Genomic DNA, 13,801 nt, shown 5'->3' with positions numbered 1-13,801 from the left:
CCTCTATTTTGTAGGTGGGATGCCACCAAAGCATAGCCTAATGAGGGGTGTGTAGGTCCATGCCTGGGATCCAAACCTGTGAACCCCGGGCCACCGAAGTGGAGTGTGCAAACCCACCTACTATGCCACTGGGCTGGCCCATGCAGAATTTTTAAAACAGATGATGAGGCCTACTCCAGACCTAAGTCAGAAGGCTGGAGTGGAGACAGGGGCAGCAGGAAGAGGTCTTTACAAAAAAAAAAAAAAATTCTCAACTATATCTCCATCTACTGCTACATTTCTCTGCTCCCTCTGCAGCAAAACTACTCCAAGTTTCTCTATACTCATCTTCCCTCTCACTTTCTCTTAAAATCACTTAACCTGGTTTTCATGCCTACTGCTCCACCAACACTGCTCTTGACAAAGTCACCAGTGACCTCCACATTAATTTCAAGTGTCAATGCTCAGGGCCTCTCTTACTTAACCGTCCAGCAGTATTTGACATACTTGATTTATCACTCTTTAAACTCATCTTTCATTTGGATTCAAAGACACTTTTCCAATCACTTACCTTCTCCATCTCCCACATCTCTGAGTTGGAAAGCTCTAGGACTTAATTTTTGATTCTCTTCTCTTTTCTAACTACTCTCATAACTCATTCTCCCTTGGTCATCACTTTAAGCACCATCCAATGACTTCCAAATTCATGTCTCCAAACTAGATTATCTCCTCTGAACTACAGACTCTTATATACAACTACTTACTTGACATTTCCACTTAGATATGTAATAAACATCTTAAATCTAACAGGTCCAAAACTGAACTTCCTTATCTTCTCCTCCAATGCTGATTCATTTTATTGCTTCTCAATCTCAAGTGATAGGACCTCCACCCCTCCTGATGCTCAGAACTCCATCCCTCCTGATGCTCAAGTCAAAAACTGGAGATAACTCACTCTTTTTTCTCACATACCACATTTAATCCACCAGTAAATTTGTCAGCTCTATCTTTGAATACCTGGGAACCAACTATTTCGCATAATCTTTAGTGCTACATCTTTGGTTTAAGTTATCATCTTTTGATTACTGCAATAGCATCCTAACTTCTACTTTTTGCCCCCTACAGACTATTCTTAACAGACCATCCAGAATAACCTTATAAAAGTTAGCTTCTGTCATTCTTTTTTTGGGGGCTAAGAAAGATTGGCCCTGAGCTAACATCTGTTGCCAATCTTCCTTTTTCCCCCCTCTCCCCACAGCCCCAGTACATAGTTGTATATTTCAGTTGTAGGTCTTTCTAGTTCTATGTGAGCCACGGCCATATCACGGCTACTGACAGATGAGTAGTGTGGTTCCGAACCCAGGAACTGAACGCAGACTGCTGAAGCAGAGTGCGCCAAACTTTAACCACTAGGCCATCAGGGCTGGCTCCAGATTCCGTCATTCTTTTGTTTAAAACTATCCATTGCCTTCCTACCTCTAGCAGAGGCCCTGTAGGATCCACCCCCTATTATCTTTCCAACTTCATCTATTCCCTCTCCATCCCTTACTTTACTCCAACCACATGGATCTCCCTGATCTTCCTCAAACACATGCTCCTGTCTCAAGGCTTTTGTACTTGTTATTCTCTGAACCAGGAATTCACTTTTCCTCAGACACTTGAATAGCATGTTCTCTTACTTCCTTCAAGTCTTTAACTCAAACGTCACAAAATGTCTCCACACCCCTCGGGAAATTCCTTATGTACCTTCCTTGCTTTGCTTCTCTCCTCAGTACTGATAGCATACTTTTAAGTTATTTACTGTTGGTCTCCCCTACTCCACCACAACGGAAGCTTTTTGTCTGTTTTTACTGCACCCTCCCCCTGCCCCGCCCACCCCATTCTGTAAGCCCACAGGTTAGAATAGTGCCTGGTACATCACAAGTGCTTAACAAATGTTTGTTCAACGATGAATGAAGAATTGCTGACCTAAAGTCATTTACCAACACTGCACATTTGAGAAATTATGTTAGAAACCTCCTGTCGACTCTGCTTCCAAGTAATTATAATGCCTAATTATTCAAGCAAAAAACATGGTAGAAAAATCCAGAAAATAGTAACTGCACTTATATTCTCTATATCACAAGGACTTTTCTTGAGACTAGAATTTAAAAAAATGTTAACCTTAATATGTCTAGAGGTAAGAAGCAATTTATAAATGTAGAGATCCAGCAGCATTAGCATCTCTTGGGAACTTGTTAGAAATGTATTCAGGTCTCAACCCAGACCTAATGAATCAGAAACTCTGGGCCTGGGTTCCAGCAATCTGTTTTAATAAGCTCTCTTGATGACTCTGATGCGTGCTAAAGTTTGAGAAACTGTTTTGAGGAAACTCTGCTATACTAACCCCATCAAGACCATTATTAAGCCAATCCTACCTCTGATGAAGTAGCTGATCCAAACGATGTTAGGGGCTTATTCCATGCACTGACTGAAGGTGGCTGTGGTGGACTAATGGGACCTACTGAAAAGAAGAAGCCATAGGAAATGTGACCATTAAAATTTAGAGGCTAATAATCCCTATTTAACCCTTTCTTTTAATGGTAGCTAGACAATAAAACAATGACTTTTCACAGCACACTTAAACAGACTCTTGCATACCAAAATAAAGTCCTCTCCAAACACTGTGTATTGTTTTTCCACCAACACAAAATTGTGTCCATAAAATACGTCTGTTAAAAGTATAACACACTTGTTTTAGAAAAGGTTTTAAGAAAGGAATCTAAGATTACTACTACTGCTTCCTACTACGAAAAAAGATGGCTATAAAAAAACATACTGACCATATAAATAAAACTGAAAACAAACCCCAATATTCCCATGCCATTCCCCATCCCTCACTTCTCTGTTGCACTTACATTTCTTAGAGATGTCATTCAACACAGCTGTTGGAGCCACCTTGTTATCCCATAATTCAGTTGTCAGAGTGCCATGTGACTGTGAGGTCTGGATGGATTTTCCCGTGGCTACATAGTCTGCGCTATTAGGTGTCTGAGCTGAAGGTAGTCTAATTGAAGGTGGTGGCTGTTTTGAAGACTGTGTTGTAGTCTGTAGTGGACTCTGGACTGGTTTGTGAGTCTGTCCCTGACTCTGGGCTGGGGCAGTGGGGACTTGGGCTGGGAGTGAAACTGGGACTGGGACTAGAGCTGGGGCTGGAGCTGGGACATTTGGGGCTGAGGTGGGGACAGCTGGGACAGAGATGGCTGGGGCAGTTGGGGCTGAGACAACTGGAGCTGGAGCTGAAGTTGGTGCGAGGGCTGAAGCAAGGATGGGAATGGAGGCTGAAGTGAGGATGGGGACAGAGGCTGGGGTTGAAGCTGAGGCAAGGATGGGGGTTGGAGCTGGAGCTGAAGGAGAAGAGGCTGTAGCTGTAGCTGAGGTGGAGGCTGGGACTGGAGCTGAAGATGAGGTTGGGAGTGGAGCTGAGGTTGAGGTTAGGACTGGAGCTGCAGCTGAGGCAGAAGCTGGAGCTGAGGGTGATGCTAGAATTGCAGCTGGGGTTGAAGCTGGAACTGGAGCTGAGGTTGAGGCTGGAACAGGAGCTGAGGTTGAAGCTGGACCCGGAGCTGAGGCAAGAGCAGAGCCTGGAGCTGCAGACTGTGTTTGCTGGGTCCCTGTGGCCTGTTTTTTGGCAAATCTTGGAGGAAGCTTTGAAGTCTGACTTCTTCCTTTTTCATTTGCATTCTTTTTGTTCCAGACCTTAAAAAATTAGCAGGAATCATTTTTGTTAATAATACAGCTGAAAGCAACAGTTCAGGAACATAAATTCATAACAAAGCTACCTACTGCTAATTCAACACCATTACTTTTCAAAATAGGTACTTGTTAGGGCAAACATGTCAAAGCTGCCAATGAGATTTTAAATGATAAGAAGCCAAGATGCTATAAGGAGAAAAAGATAAAATAGGCATTATACATCCTTGAAATACTGCTCCATAATCTCTTTTCCAAAATTCTGAAATTCAAAAAATAAACTAAGTTTGCAGTAAATTCATTTGGCAGCAAAATCTGACCTGATCTGATAAAAAGCTACTTATTGACTTCACTCAACTCCTGTTTGCCACAGAAACATTAATTCTGGGAATCTTGCTGGGGTGTTATGCTATATAGGATAAACGCACTACTGTTTTTACTTTGCTAAAAATGAATAAACGACTTCTGAAAATATCGAGTCACAAGGGTTACAGTCAAGTGAATTCAATTATTACCATCCACATGAGATTTTTAGTGTTTCCTGCTTTTAAGCCTTCTCATCTACTAGAGCTCTTTATCACTATGATCCACGTGTTCCATCTATTTTTATCCTGAACAAAATTGGGTTGATTTTAGTGTGATAATTTATCTTGATTCATACTGTGTACTTAAGTGAACTAATTCAGATGATAACACAAACTTCATAGGTCAAGAATCTGCAATTTATTAGATCACAGGAGTTGTGTTCACTAGATTTCCAAGATAATTTAAATGGGACACATAAGATAGCCAGTACTAAAACATAAAATATGTTGCTGAATTAAAGTAAAGATAGTCTACTCCAAGCCAAACAGTGAACTACAGTGATTGTATTCTATTTAAAATATATCCCAATTCTGGTTAAAAACAGTCTTAAGTTGTGAAAATTAAGTCATTCTTAACAGCTGAATTAACAAATACAGCCTTGACTTTACAGGTATATAGAAATCTTGAGTATTTGCTAATATCTTTTGGGCAACAATCTGAATAACTAGCAACAAATTGAAACACTAAACCTGTATGATTTGTTCTTCCTTTTTTCGGCGTTCCTCATCCTGCAAACGTTTCTGTTGTTTTTTGGATACCACTTCAGTAAAACCATCATCATTCAAATTTGACTGGGGGTCTTCAACTACTGTTACTTCAGGGTGGTCATCAATTATAACAACACCTACGGGTATGGAAAAAGGTTTAAAATGACGTTTCCTTTTTTTCAATTGAAAAGATAAATAGCAATGTAGTCCAGTAGTGATAAAAAAAAAAACAGAAAAAAAGACAACCCCCAAAATTTAGTTCTTATACTGCACAGTACAATCCATTTGCCACACTGTAAGATGACCATTTATTAGTAAGATTTGAAAGGAAAAAGAAAATCTGAAGATTTCATAGATTTACGAAAAGATTTCATAAACAAGGTTAAAAAATAAGTCCCCCAAATAAAAATTATCCTACTATCTTAGTCAAATCTCTTAACTGTTACCTCTCCCAGCCTCAGATCTGCATTGTGCTGTAAGATTTACAGTCTCTTACTTCATTTGCATATACCGTTTCCCTTTTCCAAAGGATGAAATAAACTCTCAGAGGCTGATCTGCTAAAGGTGAGGTGGTGACTAGAGAAGCTGGTCTTATGACTCAACGCCTCTAATTTATGTAAATCACTGTCTACAATGTGCAGTTTTTGAAAACAAATCAAATATATGTGAAAACTCAACATGAACATAAAGTGGCAGAGATATAAATACACAATAACCTAGCAGATGAATAATACAAGATATAGTTTCAACTCACTGTTCAACTAACAATTATTTAGGCAATCTTGTTAAAATTAGCATATATATCAGTGAATATAAGAAGTCTAGATCCATTAAATAATATTTGAAAGAAAAATTAGGGGCAGCCCCCATGGCTGAGTGGTTAAGTTCACATGCTCTGTTTTGGTGGCCCCAGGTTTTGCTGGTTTTGATCCTGGGTGTGGACATGGCACTGCTCATCAGGCCATGCTGAGGCGGCATCCCACATGCCACAACTAGAAGGACCCGCAATTAAAAATATACAACTATGTACTGGGGGGCTTTGGGGAGAACAAGGAAAAATAAAATATTTAAAAAAAGAAAAAAGAAAAAGAAAGAAAAAATAGTTCAGGCAGTGTGACTGGTGTTGTAGGTATGTTTGTACAATAAATATAAGAAAAGAGTGAAGTAATTCAAATAAATTATTTTAATTTTGCAAACAACATATTTGTTCTCACTGCCATCCAGTGGATTTCACTGCAGTCCAGTCAATTCTGACTCCTAGTGACCCTGTATACAGGAGAGTGGACCCCTGCCTGGTCTTTTTGCAACACCCTCTCACCTTTCAGCACTATTATCAGACCATGCTCCACTGCTCTTCACAGGGTTTTAATAGCCAATTTTTTTTGGAAGTGGGTGGCCAGGTCCTTCACCCTAGTTTGTCTTAGTCTGGAAGCTCCACTGAAACCTGTCTACCATGAGTGACCCTGCTTATATTTGAAATAAGGGTGGCACAGTCTTCAGCATCAGAGCAACACGTGGCCATGGTATGACAACTGACAGGCAGGTGGTGTGGTTCTCTGACTTGGAAATGAACCCTGGCTACGGGTGGTGAGAGCACTGAATCTTAACCACTAGACCACCAGGGCTGGCTAAATAATATGTTTTAACTGGGGAACATATATAATAAAAATAGATATTTGCTTGGGAATATATGCATACAATTCAGGACGGTGACAACTTGTGTGGGACAGCAAGAGGATATGATCAGGCAGTGCTTTATAGGGAACCTATCTGCAAACAATTTTTTTTTTTTAAAGATTGGCACCTGAGCTAACATCTGTTGTCAATCTTCTTTTTTTCTCCTTCTCACCAAAGCCCCCCACTACACAGTTACATGTTCAAGTTATAGGTCCTTCTAGTTCCGCTATGTGGGATGTGGCCTCAGCATGGCTTGATGAGTGGTGCTAGATCCGTGCCCAGGATTCGAACCAGTGAAACCCTGGGCAGCTGAAGCAGAGCATTCGAACTTAACCACTTGGCCACAGGACTGGTCCCCAACTTTTTTGAACTAGCTAAAAATTTGCATTTATGCAAAAACTGACAGGGAAGCAAAAAATAAATACTAACTCTGGCTTTTGCTTTTTACAAACCGATTGTTCTGTTTTTCAAAAAAACCTGACTGATTTTGATTTCTCTATGACACTTCTACTTGTGCTTTAAATCCTTTAAGAAATTAACTGTAAAACAAAGCATATGCTTGTTTCAATGAAAGGTCTTAGACAAACATTTCAAAGGTTGCCATGCACTCCATTACTTCAGACTGGTGAAGAGACCTTTTCATAATTCTAAATTCATCTCAGTTTTTCACTTAGACTAAAAAGTCTGTGTGTAAAGCTTATCTTCATAGCCATATCTTAATCCAATAATCCAATACAATATTTAGGGAAATTTCTACTCCAAAAGTTCTTTGGAAGAAGGAAAACTAGTAAATAAATATCTGGAAAACAAATCTGCCTCATCTCATGGACATTTTGTAATCTTCACTTGTCATTTTCCAAATGTGGTGTTTACATGGATACTAGTCTCCTTTCTCTTTTGTGGACCACCATAAGGTCAGCACCCAAGCTTCCTATGGGTTTAACTATTCTCTCTAAATCAGGGCTTTCCAACATCAGCACTACGAACATTTTGAGCTGAATGTCCTGTGCGCTGTGTGATGTTTAGCAGCATCCCCGGCCTATACCCATAGTAAGATGTCAGTAGTATCCAGCCCACAGTTGTCTCCAGACAACCAAAATGTCTCCAGAGATTGCCAATTGCCCCCTGGAGTACAAAATCACCCGTTAAGAACCACTGCTCTAAATAATCTAACTAAAACTTCTTAAATATGCAATTAAGGTAAGTTGATTTCTTTCCTATGTGAATCCTAAAATGGTAGTTTAGAACAGCAGTTCTCAAATGTTTGCGTGATCGGAATCACCTGGAGAACCTGTTCAAACAGATTGCTATACACTCCAAGAGCTTCTGATTCAGGAGGTCTGAGGTAGGGCCCAAGATTTTGCTTTTCTCACAAATTTCCAGGTGATGCTGATGGTCTGAGGACCACACTTTGAGAATCAATGGTCTAGAAATAATAATACCAAGGTCCTGGGCCCAAATCAAGTTAATATGTATAAATAACCATTTACAGTCATGCACTGCATAATAATGCTTTGGTCAACCATGGTGGTTCCAAAAGATTAGTACCATACAGCCTAGGTTTGTAGTAGGTTGTATCATCTAGGTTTGTGTAAATACACTCTGCGATGTTCAATGACGAAATCACCTACTGGCACAGTTCTCAGAATGAATCCCCATCACTAAGTGAGGCATGACTATACTAGATGGAAGAAAACTCTCACCTACATCTCTAACACTGAAATCACAGTACCTGACCTAGGTTTCTCATTACTACTATCTGGTCTTAAACTAAGCAAATCTCTCAATTTTATTCAGTATTTCCAGCTTAAGTCTCATCTGAGTGAATGTCAAATAGCACATTTTTATACATACAAGTGTTTACTCATAGATAGTCCTTGTTAAATTTCTCATCAAGCATGTTCTTATTGCTTGTGTCATCCTTTGCATTTGTTATCTTATCCCTTCACAGCTTTCTAAAAGTATTTATCCATAGCAAAACTGCCTCCCATCCTAGTATTTATTCTGTTTACCATATCTTAGATATCGTTTTTATCAAGGTATAACTCACTGAGGTTAACATTTCTTACATTTAAGACACAGCACATATACCGATATAATTAAGCATCTTCACCTGATTTTCAGTGCTTTCCTACACCTGGATCATCTTTAACAAGAATTTGACCAAGCATTCAAGGCTATGCTAAAAGCTGATGTTATTTTAATTCAAGTTACATCAGTTAGTGATTCATAATCAGCCTCCATCCCTACCTTGTAGTCCAACTCTTTCTTTGGTGACTTTTTTATTTACAGCATCTACTTAAAAGTAACAAACAAACAGGGAGATAAACACATAAATAAAAGGAACCTAAGACATACTTGCATAATTGTTGAGATCAAACTGTGATAGTGCATCTACTTTCTCTTTGGGTTTTTTAGGGCCTGGTTTGGGGTCTTCTCTTTTTTTCCCAGTAGAATCTTTGGAGTTCTTTTGTCCTGTACCATTAGGTGCTCCTTCCTGGTGGTGTGCAGAATTGCCATTGATGGGATCAATGCCAGTTGTGCCTGTAGACTGGTCATCAAATGGCCTACAAAATAATAATGTGAGAGATTACCTCCACATACCTGAACAACAACAAAAGCTACTCTTACTGGCAGTTTCTAAAGTTCAATCTAAGAGAAACAGTAGTGGGCTAGAAGACCTAACTCTAAAACCAACAAGCCTCGGGGACTTCTGTTGAGTATAACTTCATTAAAACTGAGCTTCTCAATACAGCAGACAGACTAGCGCCCCAGAATTCTTTCCAGCAATTAAATTCTGGAACTCTAATTATCCCCTGAAAGTCTTACTGTGTCCATTTGCCTGCCAAGTTATAAATGAGCTAATAAACACTGTTTATAGCAGAAAATCTCTGTGATCCAAGTGAGTCCAAAGAATTCACTATTGGATCTTCTCCACAAGAGGGCAGAATATGAAAAAATGTAAAAAGCATTCTGTGTTTACATTATGTCTGTGGTTTTTAAAAAGAGTTCAATCAGATTTATACATTAAACAGACAAAAAAACCACTTTTAAATAGAAACAATTCACTTCACAAACCAAATGTATCTTTACAGTTTTTGTTTCCTAACAAATTATATTTTTGGGTTCATTTTATAAAAACAGACCATGGAAAATGGGTTTACTAATTTATTTTCATCTCAGTCTATTGCATCACTCAAGATAAAAGCTTACCAAGTAACTGACAGAAGGCACAACCTCAAATATTTGAAGACTGATTTCATTTCTTCTAAATGGAACTCTTGCAAAACATTCGTTTTAACTACAACCAGTAACTGCTATTTTTGCAGGTTCAAAGTTGTTACCACTTATATGGCACAAAAATCAGATCAAGATTTCCCTTGGGTACTATTACTTGAAATTCAATAGTTCAGTTATAGTAAATAACTATATTGTTATTGCAACTACATCTGTTATCTTCTTTTGGACTTGAAATTAAAGGCAGGTTCAAATTCTGCATTAAGTAGGTACTTGGGAAACACAACAGGTCACTTAATTTCTCTGGAACTTTTTCTAAATTATCAGAAAGAAAAATATTTTTGCAGATGGGTGTAACCTGAAATGCTAAGCATATGTAACTAACCAATGCAGATTAATGTAATATTGTCCGAATAAATTTCTGATTAGCTCAGGCTACAAACCTGGGAATTTGGTCAAAAAACAGGGCACAACATAATAGTTGCTTACTATTCACCAGGTGCTATGTTAAGTGCTTCAAAGATACCATGTCAGTAATCTTCACATATTTTTAAAGTATTATTACTTCCCCTCATTTTACTAGTGAGAAAGCTGAGTTTACACAACTAGTAAATATCTGAGCCTAGATTTAAAACTAGGCATACTGCTACTTCATAATTTTTCCTAATAAAAGAAATTAACAGTAATTTACTATAACATTTTAAAAGAATAGACCAAATTTAGCAAAATTCTTTAAAAGAAAAATCCAACGACATGGTATTTATGTTATTGGTGGTCTTGGTGGTTGGGCAGGACTTTGCTTTCTTGGCTTCTCTCTAATTGATCATTTATTGTAGGTTTGCAACTCGAGAGGTGAACATAATTTACCCTTAAGGTTCAACAATCACTCTCTAGAAACCAGTACAGAGTGATACAATATATGGTTAACACTATTAATTTAGGTCCCAGAGGACACCTGTGACCACCCGAGTTTTGCAAGGAGAAACCAAGAAAGAAAGGAGGGCTACTCCTCATCAATAAGATGACTTACCAAAGTGAGAACATTGTATAGATCCCTCCCTAGTGCACAGATTTTCCCAAAGCTGCAAATTCCTAAGAAGACTCTTCTGGAGAATGTAACTTAGCAGGTAAAGACTCCCAAGACACATTAACTGCTCTTCCTCAAGCACCCTTACACTGTGAGAATAGAGAAAAGAATTTGGGAAGAACAATGTTTTGGTCCTCTATCTAGACTGGCTCCTTTGCACAGTTCAACCAAGAAGTCTGTACTTTCAGCTTTTTTAAATGTGCAAAAGTAATTACATCTAAAACAAAATACTCACCCTCGCTTCCCACTTTTTGATGGTGGGCCACTTCTCCTTTCATTCCTAGGACCTGAGAAATTCCTTCCAGATTTGGGTGGACCGCTGTTGCCACGCCGATTCTGGCGATCTACGCCAGGCCTCTGACTAGAAAAACTTCTCTTTGCTATTTCCCTTTTTGGAGGTAAAACATTCTCTCCGGCCTTTACAACTGCTTGTGTATTCAAATCAGCATTTTTTTTTTCATCCCTCTCGCGCCGCTCATTGAAATCACTGCTTTCAGAAGCTGTTTCCCATTCTTCATTTGCCTGATCTGAAGAGTTCTGATTAGATAAGTCTGGTGTCTTGTTCCCAGAAATATCCCCGGCAGTGTTACCTGATTCTTGAACCACATTATTAACCGTGCCGTTTGTGGGCACAGCCACCTCACTGGTTTTTGAAGCAGCCTCCCTCTCTCTCAGCCGTCTGAATCGAGGAGGCTTATCTTGCCTTGGTGGTCGAGTAGGACGCTGCCTTCGGGGCCTCTCTCTAGCTGGGTCAAATTTTCTCTCAAATTTTGGAGGTCGTTTATCTGCTGGTATAGGAATAAACTGCTCATGTCTTCTTGGTGGCTCTCCATCATCTGGTTTAGGAGCTTCTGTCTGCCTTGGGTTCCACTGATTGTCCCGATAAGCAGGTCTTCGTAAGGTGGAAGGGCGTGCTGGGCGACCTCCAGGATCCCTTCCACCACGTCTGAATGTTCCCCCTCTGCCTCGCCTTGTAGGCTCTCCTTTAGGAAGGAAACCTGGTTTAGATTTATCATCATCCCTTATATACGATTTTTCTAGAGGTCTATTATCTATTCGGACATGATTTTCAGGCTTGAAAGAAGATTGAGGCTTCATAGGTTTTTTGTTTTCAGATCGTTCCTCTCTTTTGGGAAGTTTACCTTTGCTTAAACTATCCTTGTCACTTGCACTTTCATGAATTTCACTGTCTGTGTCAGTCTCTGAACCTCGTTGTCGTCTTCTTTTGGGAACGACTTCAAAGTCGGAGCTCTCACTTCGTGTTTCACTTTCTTCTCGCTGTCTGAGAGGTCCTGGGGGCACATGCTCTGCTCGTGGCTTACTGTCTCTATACTGAGGATAATCTCGAGTGTGCCCTCTACCACCCCGCCCACGCCCTCCATAAGAGCCTCTATAGCTTCGGCCTCTGGAGTAATATTCACCTCGGCCTCGACCTCTGTATCCTTGATCTGGAAACCAATCTCTGTCTCTAGCTTCTTTCCAATAGGTCCTAGGGGGTAAAGTTGATTCTTTTTTAACTACTGGTCTTGAATCTGGTCGAGGCCTCTCGATAACAAGGTCTTTGCTAATGACTTTCTCAGGCTGTTTTTCCTCTTTGACTGGTGGTGCTGTGACAGTTTGCTGGCTTACAGTTTTAGCTGCAGGCTCTACCTCAACACTACTTACAGGTTCCAAGGGCTTCTCAGTATCTTGAGGTGGCTTTTGCACCAAAGTTGAAGTCTCTGTTGAAGGGCATTTCTCTAGCTCTGGTTGAGGTGGTGGTGGAACCGGCTGTGGCTGAACTGGTGCTGCAGGTGGTGGGGGTGGAGGAAGAGGATCTTTCTTTTCTGTCTTTTCGGGTTTTACAATTTTTTCAGTGACCTTTTCTCCCTTTTCTCCTTCTTTCTCCTTCCTTTGCTCTCGTTCCTCTTTCATGTCTCTAAGTATAGGTTTTTTAATGGGACCTGATCTTCTCACAGGCCTATCATTACCTTCCTCTCTTCTGTTGGAGCTTGGCCTTGGGCCCCACCGAGTTTCTGATTTAGATTTATATAGCTTTTCAGGTTTTGGTCCTTCTGAAGATCGTAGGAAGCTATCCTTTTTTGGTTTTTCCTCTGGCCTTTCTGCTGGTTCTTTTGAATCAATGCATCTGCTGATCACTTTAGGAATGCTTGCAGACGGCTCGTTTCTTTGCTCCTCCGACTTTTGAGTATGGTTAGATCCATGAGAAACACTTCTTTTCCGGGCAGGCTGACTTTCTCCAGGTGAAATCCGCTCTTCTTGAGGAGCGGACACAGTCTTTTGCTCAGTTACATCAAAACAAGCGGACTGATTATTTGTGTCAGTATGGTGAGGCCTAATGTCTTCCACAGATCTGCTTAAAAACTTCTGTACTTCTGTCTCACTTGATTCTCTGACAAAGTCTGCTTTTGGATGAGCCTCTAACTGACTATGTTCTACAGGATAAGCTGCAGGAATCTGTTCCTGATCCAACGGTGCTTCGGGCCTAGGATGATGAGAATTCAAAGGCATAGCCATCAAAGCAAAATCTTTCTCAAAGGTAAGTGTACAGCAAAATAATCCCTCTACTTTTAAAACATAAAACAATGGATCCTAATCATAAAGAGCATCTTTATGTCTCTATAAAAAGTTTAGTGCAGCATTTTTCATAATAGCCAAGAGGTGGAAACAACTTAAATGTCCACTGATGGATGAAGGGTTATGAAAATGTTATCCATATAATGGAACATCATTTAGCCATTAAAAAAAGGAAAAGAAATCCCATTACATGCTACAACAAGGATGAGGACATTATGCTAAGTGAAATAACAGAAGGACAAATGCTGCATGATTCCACTTATAGGAGATATATAATGTAATCAAACTCATCCAAGCAGAAATTAGAATGGTGATTGCCAGGGACTGGGAAGATGGGGAAATAAGGAGTTGCTACTAAATGAGTATAAAGTTTCAGTCGTGCAAGATGAAAAAGTTCTAGAGATGCGTTGTACAATGTTGTGCTTATGGTTAACAATAT

General features: G+C 39.8%; 1 protein-coding gene across 17 annotated transcripts in view; it reads right to left on the bottom strand.

Moving 5' to 3' along the window:
* The window catches only part of PRRC2C (proline rich coiled-coil 2C), a 94,607-nt gene that overhangs the window by 25,615 nt on the left and 55,191 nt on the right, over nt 1–13,801 (bottom strand). For 16 of the 17 annotated variants that reach the window (XM_008535783.2, XM_008535793.2, XM_008535787.2 and 13 more), the window contains exons 16-20: nt 11,021–13,270; nt 8,820–9,028; nt 4,767–4,921; nt 2,877–3,717; nt 2,397–2,482 (exon numbers count right to left, since the gene is read on the bottom strand). In XM_008535783.2, the coding sequence (XP_008534005.2) occupies nt 2,397–2,482; nt 2,877–3,717; nt 4,767–4,921; nt 8,820–9,028; nt 11,021–13,270 (3,541 nt within the window). The remainder of the gene's footprint in view (nt 1–2,396; nt 2,483–2,876; nt 3,718–4,766; nt 4,922–8,819; nt 9,029–11,020; nt 13,271–13,801) is intronic. The other variant, XM_008535785.2, reaches the window with a different exon arrangement.

The sequence above is a fragment of the Equus przewalskii genome, chromosome 23 (genome assembly GCF_037783145.1).
Source record: "Equus przewalskii isolate Varuska chromosome 23, EquPr2, whole genome shotgun sequence".
Lineage (NCBI taxonomy): Eukaryota > Metazoa > Chordata > Mammalia > Perissodactyla > Equidae > Equus > Equus przewalskii.
Note: the sequence above shows the minus strand (reverse complement) of the source record. Positions and strands in the feature narration are given on the sequence as shown.